The sequence below is a fragment of the Sminthopsis crassicaudata genome, chromosome 2 (genome assembly GCF_048593235.1).
Source record: "Sminthopsis crassicaudata isolate SCR6 chromosome 2, ASM4859323v1, whole genome shotgun sequence".
NCBI classification, from domain to species: Eukaryota; Metazoa; Chordata; class Mammalia; order Dasyuromorphia; family Dasyuridae; genus Sminthopsis; species Sminthopsis crassicaudata.
Window position 1 is genome coordinate 490,478,810 of NC_133618.1, and position 17,754 is coordinate 490,496,563.

The 17,754-nt window shown below is 42.2% G+C and overlaps 1 protein-coding gene and 1 long non-coding RNA gene across 6 annotated transcripts in view; one reads left to right on the forward strand and one right to left on the reverse strand.

Annotated features, from left to right (window-relative positions):
* Positions 1-9,422, reverse strand: part of LOC141557573 (uncharacterized) — a 13,649-nt gene extending 4,227 nt beyond the window's left edge. The window contains exons 1-2 of one of the 2 annotated variants that reach the window (XR_012486837.1): positions 8,934-9,422; positions 692-758 (exon numbers count right to left, since the gene is read on the reverse strand). This is a non-coding gene — a long non-coding RNA (uncharacterized LOC141557573). Of the gene's footprint in view, positions 1-691; positions 759-6,588; positions 6,879-8,933 lie in introns of those variants that run through there. The other variant, XR_012486836.1, reaches the window with a different exon arrangement.
* On the forward strand, positions 6,758-13,447 carry IRX5 (iroquois homeobox 5). Of its 4 annotated transcripts, XM_074293435.1 has the most exons (5): positions 6,758-7,187; positions 9,690-9,869; positions 10,005-10,238; positions 11,413-11,818; positions 12,161-13,447. In XM_074293435.1, exons 4-5 carry the CDS (start codon positions 11,440-11,442, stop codon positions 12,916-12,918), a joined length of 1,137 nt encoding a protein of 378 aa, XP_074149536.1. In that variant the 5' UTR covers positions 6,758-7,187; positions 9,690-9,869; positions 10,005-10,238; positions 11,413-11,439; the 3' UTR covers positions 12,919-13,447. The 4 variants fall into 4 exon arrangements, with proteins under 4 accessions (XP_074149536.1, XP_074149534.1, XP_074149535.1 ...); XM_074293433.1 differs by having other exon boundaries at positions 7,098-7,187; positions 9,679-10,238; XM_074293434.1 differs by having other exon boundaries at positions 7,105-7,187; positions 9,690-10,238.
* The last annotated feature ends 4,307 nt before the right edge of the window (positions 13,448-17,754 follow it).

Sequence of the window (17,754 nt, forward strand, 5' to 3'; positions counted from 1 at the left end):
AACACATACAGAATCAATCTAACTTAGCTTCCAAGATAAAACCACCAAAGTCTTCCATGAACTCAGGCAGGCAACAGCTGCAAAATAAGCACAAGTCTACACATCAAGAAAGGAAGGAAGGTCTATTACACACAGCTTTAAAGAAAAAAAAAAAAAAAAAGAAACCTACATTTCTGTAGCATAGAAAAGAACTCACGTAAATGAGTTTCATATCTCTCACTTAAAGATCCATTTCTTTCTGATAGAACCCGATTGTCATCCACAAGTCTTCTGACTACATGTAACACTTCGAGGTTTTAGTTCTGGCTGCCAGTTAATCAAGCTGGAAGTATATTCTAAATTTACATAAGCAGAAAACTGGGAAGTAAACATAGGGAGAAACAGCAGGCTTGATATGTTTTTGAAATCTTGACAATGAACTAAAATGCCATATATGGCAACAAGGAAATAATCACAGCTCTTACTTCAGGAAATAAGTTATAAGAGAGTGCGGGAGTATAACCTAAGGGACACTTCCCAGTTGCTTCTAATGCAGTCTCTAGTCATTTGAGTAGCCACTTCAACTATTTTGCAGGGAAAGCTTTTATATTTTCACACTAGAACCTGAAAGAAATATCAATCTATAAAAAGTTCCTAGAAGTGACATTGGTTCAGGATTAGAAAGGAAAAGTGTTAAGACATCAAAAATTACCTTAAATCTTCAGAATAAGTTCTGTTTCTTCTTTCATAATTATAAGGTCCACCACTGATTGTAGAATCTTAAAAAAGAAAAGTAACAATTGTTACCCCTCCCATAAAGCAGCTTTAACTTTTCACTATCTACTTTTCATTATTTTGCCTGAACTAAAGTTTAATTCTTTTAACTCACCAACAGTTCCATTAACTGATTAACTTAATTCTTAGAAAGGTTAAATTTCTTGAAACACGGAATTTTTTGTTTCTATAGAAAATATTTTCTACATTTTCCATTAGAATGTGAATTCATTCCATACCTAAGGATTTACCTCATTTTCATGAAAAATACATTGCTATTACCAGTGTGCAAAAAAGTGGAAGTTAGTAATTAATGTATTTATTTATTTTTTTTATTTTTTTATTATAGCTTTTTATATACAAAACATATGCATGGATAATTTTTCAACATTGACCCTTGCAAAAACTTCTGTTTCAACTTTTCCCCTCCTTTCCTTCACCACCTTCCCTAGATGGCAGGTAATCCCATACATGTTAAATATGTTAAAGTACATGTTAAATACAATATATGTATTAAAATATATATTATTCTTTTTAAAACTACATCTTATCTGGAATACAACACACAACAAGACTTTTAAATAATAATAATTTTAGGGTAAAGCAATAGCTATAAAACCTAATCAATCTGATATGCATATATATATATATATATATATATATATATATATATATATATATATATATGCATGTACATTCTCCCTATATTCTGGAATGCTTAAATAGAATAAACTGTTCATGTTGTCTTTCTTGTTATTTTTATCCTTCTACCTGGGCTTTCTAAATAGCTAAGGACTACCAGGTAACTTAACCAATATAATATTTCATTTATATTATTATGATATACAGGCATTATTTAAAAGTAACTTTTCACAGAACATACTAAATTTAAATCTAGTTGATAGCAAGTATAATTTTTATCATCTGAACAAGAGTAACACTAAATCACAAAGTTTTCTACTGAAAGTTTTACAAACTATATTCTTTCACCTGTTATGATTTTTTTACACAATACTTTTCACTGCATTACATAAAGTTCAATGTTTTGAATTCTTGTCCTACTAGATAATATTACAAAATTGTAAATTCTACAGTTCTTATAAGAATCTCAACTCCTAAATAAGTATATGAATTCAATTAGTAATAGCAATCAGAGGACATTTCTATGCATTTGATCCTTAAAATAACTAAGCATTAATGGCTTGATCTAAATCCTAGTATTTGATCTTAACAAAATTTAAAAGAATTCGGTTGTACACAACAAATTTATAATAATTACAAAAATAAGTATCTCAAAAATGGCATTCACACAAAGAATCAAAGATAATACCTAAAGCTTAATTGAATTTTGAATTATTACTGCCAATTTTTATGTACATATACATGTATATTAACAGCAGTGTCTAAGTACACATACATGTATATTAATAGCAGTGTCTAATTATTTCATATGGATATGTCCATGTATAGGAACTAAAGGCTCTAATCTCCCCTCTTCTCCCCACCCCCAAAGGGGAAGAGAATACCTAAATAATAATGTAAAACTGATTAGTATGGAGACCAATAGTGGAAGAGTTACTAGTAACTCAGAAAATAAACATAAAGAGATCAGGAATAATACTTATAAAAGCCTTTGCTGTCTATAGACTAACATGTCGAGTATGAGTTAATAAGCAAACTTTAATTTTTAACACAAGATGGCAAATACAATCTACAAGTGTCTTGCAGATTTGTTGGAAGGCAAAATGTACCAACAAGAAAAAAACAAAAACAACTGACTTGATGGAAGAGATAGTAGCACTACATATCAAAAAGCTATAGCTATACCAAGTCATAACAAGAAATTTAAGGTTAAGTTTGCATCTGATCATAATAGTAAGCATAATGAGTTAATGTATTTATTCATAGGATTTCATATAATTGGAACTCAATGTCATATATGTTAATATTTCTGATAAACTAAAAATCTATTGTTTTTTATGGCTTGTTTTCATCTTGAAGAAAATATTTTAAAGAGATGGAACAAGACTTAAGAATATAAAATGGTAAAAATATAAAATAAGTTCAGAGGAATTCATAATTATAAAATGGCTTAAGCAGACAAAGTTAGCTGTATTATGGAACTATCAAGCTTATCACAAGCAAAGAATGGAAGTTATACTATTTAATAAATTACAGAAAACTGGAAGGAACTTTAGAGAGCTCAGATATGAACTTCATATCTAGTTTTCATTACCATACCACTTCTTATTATAGAAAAATCAATTTATATAATCAAAATTTGGAAGATCATTAGCTATAGAAAAAAGGAAAAAGGATAATTACATTAAATGACAAATTTAATAGTGCTTAAAAAGGAAAATTATAATCTTATAGCATTGTGAATTTGAAGTTTTCCATTCTGAAAAAAAGATAATTACCAAACTAAACTGAAGTTTAAGTATGTTGCACATATAAATACAGTGTAATTCATTAAAACATAATCATCGTTTTTAAAGTAGTATTGGTGAATAAGAAAAAAATTATACATTCTTACTTTGTTAGCTTTTATTCTATTAAGAAAATTTATTCTGTTTAATAGCTAATAAATGTGCAGATAAGCAAGAATACTTTTTAAGGCATATTGAATTAATAAGTAAAAATTGAGGAAAAATAGTTGTAATATGACTGTTGTACATTATTCATACAGAGGTACCACATTCAATATGTCATGTGAGATCCCAGGGACAAAATGTTTCAAATTTTTCACAAAATATTTATAATTCATCCAAGCATCATAAAGATTCCAATTGCTTTTGCATGTTGGTCATTTTTGCACAATTTATAATTTTCCAAATTTCCCACTTTATTAGGATGTTACATTTATAATTATTTTGTACTATTCATAAAACAGAAGACAGAAAATTAAGCTTGGTGCTCCAATAAAAGAATAACCTGAAATATTCAATGTATTCCTTAGAAGAATTATAACACAATTTTTTTTTATATTTCAAGTAGATAATATCTTGATGTTTGGTCATACTTACTCTAAAGAGAAAAAAGCCTACACATTTTCAATAAAAATACTACATTGATTTAAACATAGCAAAAAAATTATTTTTCTAAATACATAGTTTGTCATGTAATTCTAACTGGCTAAATATGATATGAGGAAAGGCCTTGTGAATCTACACATGGCTTCCATCATCTCCCTATTGCATCTTTGTCTTCTCTTTCATTACCTCTTTTTGGACAGTGACAATATAAAACTTGTCATATATGATTACTTTTATGGAAATAATGGTCTGCAAAGAGGTAAAAAAAAATTTCCATCATCACAAATATTATAGTCTGTAACCTAAACCATACGGTTTTATAATCAATAATACCAGAATTATTGTTTTTCCGACTCAAAATTTGACAAGAGATATTAGGAAGGTGTTTTAGAATATTACAGGTAACCGTTTAAAATTCAGAGGTTTAAAATACTAATAGTATATTCATGATGTTTCTTCACTAATTATTTTTGTATGTATGTTTGTATGTATATTCTACATACATTCTGCATTTTCTGGTTAAAAAAACAAAAAAACAACAACAAAAAAAACAAACCAAGGTATTCTACAATTATGATGAGATTAACTGCTTTATAATATGAAAAAAGTGAGTTTGGGATTTTAAAAAACACCTAAGAATGATTTTTTTTCCCTAAAAATGAAGAATAATAATTTCTTTGGCATCAACATTATATATTTTACTACATTTCTGTTTTCTGAACTTCAAATTTCTTTCCTCTAAAAATGTATTGATTATCAAGTGTTTTACAAACTTGATAAAATATAGCTGAAATATTCTATTCCATATATTGCTTTCTAAACTATTCACCAATATTCAATGAAGTCACTATACAAAGAAACCAATAACATACAATCAATAAGTCACACATAGCATTAGTAATGACATACTTAATATTAATTTAAGTTATATATATATATATATATATATATATATATATATATATATATATATATATATATATGATATATGAAACATTTGCCTCCAAAGAGCTAAGAAAAAATTTAAGTAATTTTTTGGGTATAATGAAATCTTTCCATAGTAAAAATGTCTAAAAATATACAGTCCTTTCTATAACATTATATAGACCACATTTTTTTTAGGATCTTAATTAAGATAACCATAAACACCTGTGTCAACATTCTTTGGCAAGACAGCATTATCAATCATAATCCTTTAAGTACACTCCAAACCAGCAAAGTGATATGACAGAACCAATCTGTTTCCTTTCCTTGTGCTAGTTTTGTGTCACACGAGCATGATTAGTTCTTTAAAATATAGCAGACCTAATTTTATTAGTTTTTAAAATCCAATACTTGAAAAACTATTATACTAGACAAATAAAAAGAAGTCTGCAATGGCAATTGTATTCTGTGTGAGTACTGCATCAAACCCAAAAAGAAATACTAAGAAATAGTTACATACCTATTATATATTCTTTGAAAAAAATTTGTACTTTTGTTGCACATGAAAAATGAATATAAAATGAAACAATTACTTGTTATGGTTGCTATAAATGAGTTATTTTATGAAATAAAACTTATAAATCAGAACATGGACTCTACATGGATTAACCCTACTTTAATCTTTTTAATCTCATTCTTTCAAAAATATACATTTAAAAGACTTACATCGTCATTTTAAAAATATCTTAACATAAATGCATCTTCCAATTAAGTTGAAATATAAAAAAAAGTTCAAATAACAATCAATTATGAAAAATATATTCAGGTGTCACAAAGTATGACCATGCCTCCACTTTTAGAAACAGAATATTTTCACTGATAAAAAAGGTCCAGAGCACGTGTACTTGTTGACAACTATGTAGTTTAACAAAATATAAAGCTTAAATTTTAGCTGAACAGAAATCAGATCTACAGCAGTCAACAAAACAAAACAAAAACAAACAAAACAACAACAACAAAAAAACAACAGTGCTCATGAAGAAGTTATTTTAAAGACTTCCTTTTAAAATGGTTAAGTCCTCAGGATCTTCCTATCTGAATTCAGCCAAATTGCTGAAGATTAGTCCTTCCTTTCACATTTTAATACAATTCTATTCCAGGAAACTGCTGTGGCGGCCAGTCGTGCAACAGAGATATCAACGTGCAAATAAGGCAGAAAATAGAGACATCCTAGAGAAACGAGTTTTAAATCTGACATAAAACGAAAGTGACAACCACAGCAGTAGAACCATAAACTCGAAATGTTACAGCGTCTTGCAGGATTCTCTACAACCTTTTTCTTAAGATAGAGAATAAAAGTGGTGAAATTATGGAATGAGGACGTCTCCCTGACAGACCTTATATTTGTGGAGGCACAAACCTCTTTGGCTACATTTCATTAACCACCCTCTGGATTAGGGGGATACGTGAAACATTGCGGCGATTGGGGAGAGAACACGCACAGACAGCCACACGCGTGCGCAAGGATGGAAACCTCGGCCCGCACTCGGCCACTCGGACGGACACGCACACGAGCAAGCATGAGCCGATTCGCACAGGGGACCGTCAGGGAGTAACATCCACCTCCTCTCCCGCGGTGTCCTCAGACCCTACTCCAAGTCTTGGGGCAATCCCCGCCGAGACCTTGACCCCAAATAAGACGTGGCAGCGCACCCGCAAAATTTAGCGCGAGACTGACAGCCAGTCAGCCTGGCTGGGGCAGCTGCGGACACATTCTTGACACAGACCCTCATAAGTTACTCGGCCCGGAGTCCGGGTCAACATCCTCGGGCCCACGCCAACCCCTCAGCCGCCTCCGCCCCCCAAGGCGGCTCACCTGGATCGCCGTGGCGGAAGCGCGCGGGCCTCGAGAGTCCCGGCCTCCTCACGAGCTCTCGGGCAGCGCGCGCTCCAGCGGACTGGTTCCCTGGGCCCTTGGCCGTTAACAGACCGTTAGGACGGGCAGCCGGAGGGGCTGCAGCGAAGCCGAGCGGCGCGGCGCAGGCGGAGCCGAGGGCTGGCGCTAAGGGGCGGGAGGAGGGAGGGAAGAAGGGAAGGAGGGAGGGAGACGGAGGCGCTCTCGGGACAGCTCGGCCCGGCCAGGGGGGGGCGCTCCCCGTCGCTGCACGCAGAGCCCCAGGGCCGTCACTTCCTCATAAGCCGCCCAGCACTCTCCTTCTCTGCTTGGCCAGGCGGCTTATCTTTTACGCTCCGGGCCATCTCCACCTAGCTCCAGCTCTGCGCTCCCAGCCCCGCCACAGCTCCGGGTCCAGTCAGCTCGGCCCCACAACCAACGTCTCCAGCTTCTCGTCTCCATGACAATAGCGCCCACGGCGCCCCGCCCAACCCCACCCCCGACCGCGGCGCAGTGACTCTGGAAGGAGGAGAAGGTCGACGTTAAGGGCGGAGCCAGTTGAAGGCGGCGACCAATCAGAGGTAAAAGCCACTCTGGGAGGCGGGGCGGACAGAGAGGCTCTCGGAGAATGTAGTCTGGGACAGCTTAGATCTATAGGGGAGAACCAAGAAGGGAGGGGCGGGGCAGGGAAGAGGAGGAGTCTCGGCGCATCTAGACGAGCTTGGGAGTTTGAGTGGGGACAGTCTGTGTGTGGGGATGTTAGCATGTTTGTGTAGGCAAAAGGCCAGAAAGGAAAAGTGTGACGTGTGCACATCAAAGGAACTTGAGTGTGAGTTTGTATGTACGAGTTTGTGTAGCATGTATATTGAGTAGTATTTGGTAGTATGAATTCGCTAAATATTTCTCGATCTCGGTGAGCCCAGGAACTCTTCTACAACTGGCCGTGTTGGGATGTCTGAGGTGCTGTAAAGTTGTGACTATGACAAGGAATTGGTGACAGGGAGACTCCGTGGAGGATAGGGAGAGAGCTGAAATTCAAGTGTGAACGTGGACGTGTGGCAGTGCTTGAGACCCTGCACATTTTTGTGTACACAGATTTGTAGTCTGAATGTCTGCGTCCAGGGATTCGGTGTGCAACGTATGATACGTGTTTCTGTCTGAGGCTTTTACATGTGTCTTGAGGATGAGACCGGTGACTGCGTGTCTGTATGAAACTTATGATTGTGTGTTGTTTGCTTCTGCCTTTGTGTATTTGAGTGTGTGGTTTCTGCATTTGTATATGCAAGAAACTTCAAGCTGCGTTTGTGTCTCTCAGGGGCTTCATAAATATTTTCCGGTTACGTGTGTGCTCAATTGCAAGACACACACACACACACACACACACACACACACACACACACACACACATTCAGTCAGGAATGAGTGTGTAATTAGAGAGACTAGAAAGGAATTGAGAGAAAGAAAAAGGAACCCTAGGTCTGATTGGGCGTGTTGGTGCCGGAACAGGAAAGGAGGGTGGGAGGCATGATTGATCCTGGGTGCAGAGAGAACTTAACAGTAGTCACTTACTCTGCTTCTCCGTGAAGAGAAGGGGAAATTCTTGCCCATACCCACTGCCCTTCTCTTCGTCTATCTCTTCCCTTTTTATTAAAAGGGGGTGAGAGAGAGAGAGAGAGAGAGAGAGAGAGAGAGAGAGAGAGAGAGAGAGAGAGAGAGAGAGAGGAGAGAAGGGGGGAGACAGAGACAGAGACAGAGAAGAAAAAGAGAGAGAGAAAAAAAAGAGAAAGAGAGGAGAAAAAGAGACAGAGAGAGACAAAGAAGAGAGACAGACAGAGAGGGAGAGAGACAGAGAGACAGAGAGGGAGAGACAGAGACAGAGAAGAAAAGAGAGAGAAAAAAAAAGAGAAAGAGAGGAGAAAAAGAGACAGAGACAAAGAGAGACAGAGAAGAGAGAAGAGAGAAGAGAGAGAGAGAGAGAGAGAGAGAGAGAGAGAGAGAGAGAGAGAGAGAGAGAGAGAGAGAGAGAAGAGAGAGAGAGGAGAGAGAGAGGAGGAGAGAGAGAGAGAGAGAGAGAGAGAGAGAGAGAGAGAGAGAGAGAGAGAGAGAGAGAGAGGAGAGAGAGAGGAGAGAGAGAGAGAGAGAGAGAGAGAGAGAGAGAGAGAGAGAGAGAGAGAGAGAGAGAGAGAGAGAGAGAGAGAGAGAGAGAGAGAGAGATTTTTTCAGTTTGAGATTGGATACCAGCCCCGCCCCACCTCGGATATTCCCAGCAGAGTAGAGAAAAAAAGCCCGGGAGACGAGTAAAAGCAAAGAGCCCCTTACTTGCCCACCTGCTGCTGGCAGTGTCCTCCTCCGGATCCGACCAGGTTCACTTCCACACTTGCTTAACATTGTTGTTGTTGTCTCTCCCCCGCAAACTACAGTCTCATCGTTTCCGTTTATCAGACTTAATCCGGGTTTCCTAAAGTAGTAGGGAAAGAAGCCTGGATAAGTAAGGCAGGGGTCTCCATGCTGTCAATGGCACACCTAGATTCTTATCTCCGTTGTTTATCCGCTCAATTATTTACTGTGGAAAGAAAACAGAGGAAATAAATGAGCGAATATTCAATCTCCTTTCTTTTATTTTTTCATAAACGGATTGGCTTGTATTCCAGGGCAATCCTGGCTGCGATAAATCCTCAGCAATGTGACGGCTCCAACAGTAGTTAGCTAATGAAGAAAGTTGGAGCTGATCGCCGCGGCTGGGATGTGATTGTCATCCAGGGGCCGGCGCGCTAGAGTCTGCAACTGAGAGGGAGCAAGGGGGGAAAGGGGGGAGGGGAGCGGGAAGGGGGGGAGGAAAAAGAGGGAGGGAAGAAGGGAGGGAGAGACAGAAGGAGGGAGGGGCAAGGGAACCAGCCAGCTAGCCTGAGAGGGAGAAGGAAAGGAAGAGAGGGAGAGGGAGAGGCGCTCCTGCCGGCCGGGTTGGCTGCGGCCGCCCAGCAGGATCCTGCCATTCCTTCCATTGACAACACCCCGGGAAGGAGGAGCTTCGGGGCGCGTAGAAGGCGTCAGAATCCTCAATTTCCAACTTAGCATCTTGGCAGGACCTTTGCGAAGCAAAAAGCAGAGCCCCCCCAGTCCAAAGGAAAAAAAAGAAAGAAAGAAAAAGAAAAAACCCTGAGAGCGAGGAGCCGCAGCAGGAGCAGAGGCAGCGCCAGCGTTAGCCCTACAGGCGCGGGGAGAGAACGAGGAGCCGCTGTAGCCGCGGAGAGCCCGGAGGCCAGGTGCTTAGCCGCCCGCCTTGCTAGTGCCGGGCGCCCAGCCGCCCCGGCACCTCTGCTCCTAGGGGGCTGACCGGGTTCCATTCCGCGGCTGCACCGGGCACTGTATGCCTCTGTTTGGCCATGTCCTACCCTCAGGGCTACTTGTACCAGCCGTCTGCCTCCCTGGCACTCTATTCCTGCCCGGCTTACAGCACCAGCGTCATCTCGGGACCTCGCACCGATGAACTTGGCCGCTCTTCCTCGGGCTCCGCTTTTTCTCCTTATGCTGGATCTACCGCCTTTACCGCTCCTTCCCCGGGTTACAACTCTCACCTCCAGTACGGCACGGACCCAGCTGCCGCAGCAGCCGCCGCCTTCACTTCGTACGTGGTAAGACCGACGGGGGGAACAGCCCCAGCTGCCTGGCAAGCGGCTTGGACTGAAAGCTGTGCCTTTCGGTGTCTGTGGGTGGCTGGGCTGGGCTTGGATTGGGGGGGGGGGGGGCGCTGTATAAGCAAAGGGTTTCGCCTAGCGAAACTACCCTTGTGTTTCCGCAAAGGAACAAATGAAACGGTTAGTGCCTCCTTCCAAACTTTAGCTCTTTTGATCTAACTAGTCCTTGTGTTAAGAAAATTGTCAAAGTACTTTCTCAGGGAAGAAAAGAGATCCTTCGAGTAGGAAGGGAAAGCTTTTAGTTTGCAAAAAAGGGAATTTCAAGGTAAAATGCATCATAGCAATCCACAATTAAAGTTCTTCGTTTAATTAAAACATTGATGATCTTGCTTCAGGCAATCCTTTTTTCACCCCAAAATTTTTTTTTTAATTCATGGGAGAAAGATGGTAAGCATATGTAAATAAGTCTTCTGCCTCGCCTTTAATTAGTCCTCCAAAATACTGCAAATCCGTAATCCTATCTCTGCAATCCGATTTAGAGGTATTACGTTTCCGAAAGGACAGTCGAGCTGCGGTGCAACCGGGATTTTTTGGTACCGCCGTACTTTCCTAAACCGCTCCTCGGTTTCTGCTGGTGGTCCTGGTTTTGCATGGATGGTTTCCCCTTTCTTAGTTTTCATTTCCTTCTGCATATCTGCAGTTAACTCACCACCCGGTTAAGCCTTACAGTTCGAAGGAAGGCGAAAGACTTCGGCTTCTTCGGAGTCTTAAGCGTCTCTGCTCCTCTGCCCCGGCTTTTGGCAGCCATGTGGCAGTGTCCGTGAGCGAGAAAGGCGGAAATGCCCGGGAAGACCGGGTTGTGGCGTGTCACAATACCACCCTGCAGTCCCCAGGAACTGCTCCTTGGATCCCCCTGAGGTTATGGGCAGCCAGAATTCGAGGCTCAGCTGTCTTGAGGCCTCGAGCAGGATGGAGGGAGGCAAACCACTCTGCTTCACTCAGGATCAAGGCCCACTAGCCTGGTTCCACAGTAGGCCAGAGAGCTGTCCCCTGTTATCATGCTTCCTCCCAAAGTGGAACCGATGTTCTGTCTTGAATAAAACAAGGCATATTGTGCCCTACATCTAGTTCTGGTTCCGTGCTCTAAATTGGCTCTCTATTTACTCCGCAGGGCTCACCCTACGACCACACCCCGGGCATGGCGGGGTCCCTAGGATACCATCCCTATGCTGCACCCTTGGGGTCCTATCCCTATGGAGATCCAGCCTATCGGAAAAACGCCACTCGGGACGCCACGGCAACGCTCAAGGCCTGGCTGAACGAACACCGCAAGAATCCGTACCCCACTAAGGGCGAGAAGATCATGTTGGCCATCATTACCAAGATGACCCTCACTCAGGTCTCCACCTGGTTCGCCAATGCACGGAGACGCCTCAAGAAGGAGAACAAGATGACTTGGACTCCACGGAACCGGAGCGAGGACGAGGAAGAAGAAGAAAACATCGACTTGGAAAAGAACGACGAGGATGAACCACAGAAGTCGGAAGATAAGGGAGAGGCCGAGGCCCCAGAAACAGGTTGGTGGGCACAAAGTAATGGGGCTCTAGGCTGAGGCTGGAAAAAGAATGAGAGAGTGGAAAACCTTAGAGGACTAATCTCGGCCAGAAAAGAGGAGCGTCGATAGAGTATATCTGGGAGAAAGGTGGGGGAGGAGGGGATTGATTGGGGAGAAGGGAGGAGAGAAGGATGGTGAGCTAGGATATATCAGAAAAGCAAGGCTGGAAGGCCGAGGATCTGGCCGAGTGTGCTTGCTACCTTCACTCACAGAACCGGGGGCTCAGCTGGGAAATAGCGCTTGCTGGCCTGGGGTGGCCGAGGGAGGGCTCAGACGTCCTTAACTCTGTGTTCCTTGATGGCAGGGGGAGATCAGAAGGCGGCTCCAATATGCGAAAGGCTGCAGGGGCCCCATACTCCCGCAAGCAAGGAGGCCGAAGGCAACCTGAGCGACTCGGATTTTAAAGAGTCCCACGAGGGCCGACTGGACGCTCTCCCAGGGGGTCCGAGGGCTGGCGGCCCTTCTCCCTCGGGCACGGTTGCAAGGCTGGGCGAGGAACCCTCGCCACACTATCCCCCGGGAGCTTCAGCCCCACACCCAGATGGAGAATTGCCCTCCGGCCCCAGCGGGCCCTCGGTTATTCACTCACCGCCGCAGGCAGTACTAACCAAGCCCAAATTGTGGTCGTTAGCCGAGATAGCCACCTCTTCGGACAAGTCCAAGGAAGGCGGCGGCGGAGGTGGTGAGGGTCCTCCTCCAGGGCAAGGGCCCACAGCCGCGCAAACCCTGGCTGGCAGCCGGTCGTCTCCCTCCCCGGCGCGTTCGCCCTCCGCTCAGTGCCCATTCCCGGGCGGTGCAGTTCTGTCCCGGCCTCTCTACTACACTGCCCCTTTCTATCCCGGCTACACGAACTATGGCTCCTTCGGCCACCTGCACGGCCACCCAGGGCCGGGACCGAGTCCTGCCTCAGCCCCCGGCCCGCATTTCAATGGATTAAACCAGACCGTGTTGAACCGAGCGGACGCTTTGGCTAAAGAAACGAAAATGCTAAGAAGCCAATCACAGCTAGACCTGTGCAAAGACTCTCCCTTTGAACTGAAGAAAGGTATGTCCGACTTTTAACACGGGCTGCTTCGGCCCCGGACTTTTCTAATTTATTAAAACATGGCCTTGGCAGTTATTTTTCCACCACCAAGAGAGAAAAATAAAATAAACCCTCCTATCCAAAAGTTTATAGTTTATGGAGATGAGTGGCATAAAAATGTAAACATCTCCGCCAAAAATGTCTTAACCAACTGAAAAGAAAAATTTAAAAGAAGGATTTGTATTAAATCTTATTCTGTATATTTAATGTAGCATTTTGTATTTAAATTGATAATACAATATCTTTGAAGTAAATTATGAAATCAAGACACCTGTACAGGCATTTAATGTTGTTTTGTAATATAAATATATACATTTGTGTTTTCCCAAGCTGTTTCATAGTTTAAAAATACAAGTTTAATTTAATTTTTTACACCTATTGATTTTTCTGGGTATGAGCTAAAGTATTATTAAAGAAAAGAAACAGGTTATACTTATTAGATTTAAAAAACTGCAGTCGCCTTTGTAAAATGCAAAATATTTAATTAAAAGAGATTTTAACATAAAACCATTCATTACTTTTTTTTTTGAAACCTAGACCATCTCCATAGCCTATGACGACAAAAAGTGCTTAACTGAAACTTTTTGAAGTGCATATTTTAAGTGTACAAGTAATATTTAGAATTGGCGTCGAAAGTCAGAGGTAAACGAAATAGGCAGGCCCCAAGAACTTTGAATTGCTCAGAACTCCAAATTTTTATCAAGATTAAGGTTGATTCGGGAAAACTGAAGAACAGAGGATCCAATAAAGCTTTTTACCGTGGGGAGTTGGGGCGTGGTGGGGGTGGGGGAGAGGAAAAAAACAAAACTCTGACGTTCAATAAGGCACCCCGGGGAAGAGAGAGAAAAGTGTGCTATAGATACTGCGAATACCATCGCTTAACCTAATTACTTCCAATCAGTGTCGTGTTTTATGCAAAGTAATCAGCTGGTGAACTTAGCTAATGAGTTCGATTTTATGCCGGATTTAGCCCTTATTACTATTTCAAAGGTACTTGGGGCTTAATGTGAGGATTGAGAATAAAAATATCCACCAGGCAAAGTCCTTGCCATATCACTGTCCCGCACCCCGTTTGCCTGACACCATAACCCCACCCCCAACAAAATTTTGCATTGATCTTTTGGGTTGATTGAATTAAATTAGTATTCTGTCACCGCAAATAATGCCCGAATTGTCAATTCTGGCTCAGCGTTCTGTCCTGGCCTGCCGGGTGGGCAGAGGGAAATGGTTCCCTGCTTTCACAGGTAGGTGTCACACTTGTCCTGAATTTCAAGCCAGCACGCTTGGAAAGTGGTGTGAAGGGAATGGGGCGGGAGGAGTTGAGAAGAGAGATACAAGGGGGTAGAAAGAGGGAGAGAGAGTCTTGGAAAGGATCTAATCAAGACTGAAACAGGCCTCTGTTCTGCAAAGTTGTTTTCTATTGTTAAAGTTGATTTACATAATTATCGGCATTATTATCAAATCAATCTGGTTTGTTCTTAACCATTCCAACTTCATCTATCCAGTTCAAATGACTGGGTCTTTTAAATTAGTAATTTGAACATTTTTTTTTAAAAATTCAAATAAAAGTTAAAATACTATTCAAGACACTTAAGACATTTAAACAAATACCCTTCTCCAAAGCTAATGAGACCACTAGAAATTCAGGAATGGAAGAGATTTTTTCTTTATTACTATTCCCAAGAGATGAATGGCTGCCGATGAATTTCACTTCCTGGGAAATTTTCTTGCTCCAGAGGGTGTTACTACACAAACACGCCTGGCACGAGGAACTAATTTGCTCTATTAAGGCACAATTCTGGGTGTAAAAAGAGTGTGTCTGTACATAATATCGTTTTAATTAGAATATATCAGGAACAATTCAAAGGAACAGCGACGTTCATTCTTCTCTCTGTGCCCCCTCCCCAAAAGATACGGTTTCTCCACTTGACTATTTCAGTCACAAAGCTTCACTTAATTTTAAATATATTTTTTTAACTTTAAAGAAGGTGCTTCTTATATACATTTGAATTTGAGAAATTTTTAAAATAGTGACACTGATCTTAATTCTAAGGTGCAGTAGAGTTTGAAATTTGTGACGCAATTTGTAACGGGGAGATTGTTCCTAAGCTGAAAGTGCAAATAATTACATATTCTTTATAGAATATTTTGTAATCATGAATTATTTTGTGAAAAATGGATATTTTTCTAATTCCCATACTTTTCTCAAGGCCCACAGTTTGAAATTCTTCCGCATGTATGCCCAAGTGCCCTTTATGCTAACAAGTCGGAAAAAACATTTTTTACTCTTAAAAACCTCAGTAGGAAAATCAGTCCAACGGGCTTAGAAGACAGGATTTTGTTGTTGTTTTTCCTTTCATAGTTTACAAATTTAAAAGCAAAATTAGATTTATTTTGTAATAATGAATTAGACTCACGCTTCGGGTTTACCAAGTTAAAGATGAAGAACTGAACCCGCTAGGCACAGTGGTCTCTTCCCAGAGATTTAAAATGCTTAGCTAATCGATTGAATTCACTTTCTGAGCTTTTACTCGGTTACTAGCTAGCGTTCAGACAGGGTTCACACAACCCGTGGTGTTCCTTACTAACCGTTTAAGACTTCGGTGTTTGCAGGACGCGAGGGATCCCTTATTTCAGGGAACCTCACCCCCAAGAGTTAGGGGAAGTCCGGCCTTTCTTCCCTAATCAGAAGAATGATCAGGACATTTGTTCCTGTGAATTTTCCACATGAGCTGGGAGCTGGCTAACCTGTTTCTTGACGTCTTATTTATTGGATGGAAAGTCCTGCTGATTAAAGGTTTAAGGAATTTGGGAAGTGCCTCTGCTTTTACAAAAAAGTTTCATTTCTTTTCCGTAGTGTCCAAAAAGCTCTTAATTCAGGGTGTGCGTGCGTGTGCCTACGGGCTTTTGTATGGAAGGCAAAATGCCTTGGGAATGCGCAGGGTGTCTCTGATTCCCCAGTGGGTGTGTCCCCTGTGGACGCCGTAGAACAAACCCCACTTAGGTCTTTTGGACTCGGTTAGTTTTGAATAACTGGAGCGAAAGTTGCGCTGGGTAACTCGGTTCCCCCAGGGCATTTCGATAACTGCTTGGGTAGGCTTTGTCATTTGCTCTTTAACAGACAAGCGCCTTAGGCTGATCGGATTTGCTGGACTGGATTAGAAATCCTTTGGCTGGGGTCTGGGCCGAGTCCGACTGGTCGGAGCGTCCCTTGTAGTCCCCTGTAAGCACAGAGGGTCCGAATTCCTCTCGAAATGTGATCAGGGTTGCCTTGTAGAGTCCTGTCAATCATCTGTCCAGAGAGAACCCCGGACTGTGAAATGGAAAGTGGCCTGTTTGGGGCCTGAATTACTGTCCCCACCTTTAGCTTTCATCTGACGCGCTAGTGTTGGGGAGGGGATGGGATGGGGTGGGGAGTTAAGGTGGAGAAGGAGTGATCCTCTGGCGGGGGTGAGGAGGATGGGAGAAGACCAGAAAATGTTGCAATTTTCTGTGGGAGGAAATTGAACAGAAAAGAGAATGAAGAAAGGGGAAACTGGGGGTAACTTGAAAGGGGGTAGGAAGAAGCTCTAGGCCGAGAGAGAGAAATGGACGGGGAGTTTTTAACCGGAGAGACAACCTTTGTCCTCACGTCCGGGAAGGAGCTAGCATTTGCACGGGTCCCGAGCTACGAAGTAGGACTCTATCAATTGAATTTTTCTACGAAGTCCCCACATTTTGTAAATGAATTTAGGCTTGGGTTTGGCTGGGGCCCAAGGTGTGGGGACAGCATGTAAGATTTCTGTTCCAGATAAAGGGAAGTAGCATTTTTGTTTTCGGATTTGAATGTTACTTTCCCTCCTTCCTCGCACCTGTCAGTCCCTAACTAGTTGCCAATCACAGAACAAGGCACTGATCCAAAATTTTTAAAAATGAAATTTGGTCCCTAGAACCAAAAATTATAAACCCTCTAGGAAAGGCGCCACCTACCGGGCCCAGGGGTTAGGACAGTCAAGTTGCATGACCTCCCCCCTCACACCCCCCCCCCCAAGATTTTGCTGTAAGGGATTGGGGGTGGAAGGGGGTGGTGGTTGGATGAAAGGGGAAGATGAGGTTTTGCCTTGCTCCATCTTGCTCCGACCCCAGCTACCAAGGCTGCCCCAACCCTGCCAGAGCATCAGGCTAGACCAGCTCCTTTCTCCCTGGCAGCCACAATAAATAACTCTTCACAGCTTCGAGGTGACAGGCGGCAGGAGCAGGGCATGAAAATTCAGAGGAGGGGGATCGGTCTGGGTCATCAGGATCGGTCTGGGTCAGCAAGGGTTTTTAGGGCGCTTTTTCTTTTTCTTCGAGGAGAAGACAATATAGGTTGCTGGGTTCTTTCCTCTGGATGCTCAGTGCTAGAGAAATTATCTAATAGGGTTCTCAGAGAACACCACTAGTTTTCCCTAGTCTCAGGGAGAATTTGAGTGTGGGGGAAAGGAGGGCCGGCCAGTGGAGGATTACAGACTCCCAGGCTTCCTTCAGTGCGCGGAGCGGGAGCAGAGGGATGGGTGTGCTGGAGAGCTAACTAGACGTGTCTTGATTTATCGTTCCTAAGTGCGAATTCCAGCAGGGGCCTCGTCAGTCCATTTATTGACTAAATTTACCAGGACCTCGGTACAATAACGAAAATAACGCATGAGAGAGCTGAGAAACCGCAGTAAGATATCTAGAGGACTCTCTCTGCCGGGTACCAGATCTAGCCCGTTTAGTCCTTTTCTCCCCCAGATGTTTCTAAGCTGGGACCAAACATGAAGGAAGCGTTTCAGAATCTCTATTTCCTCGACCCTCCT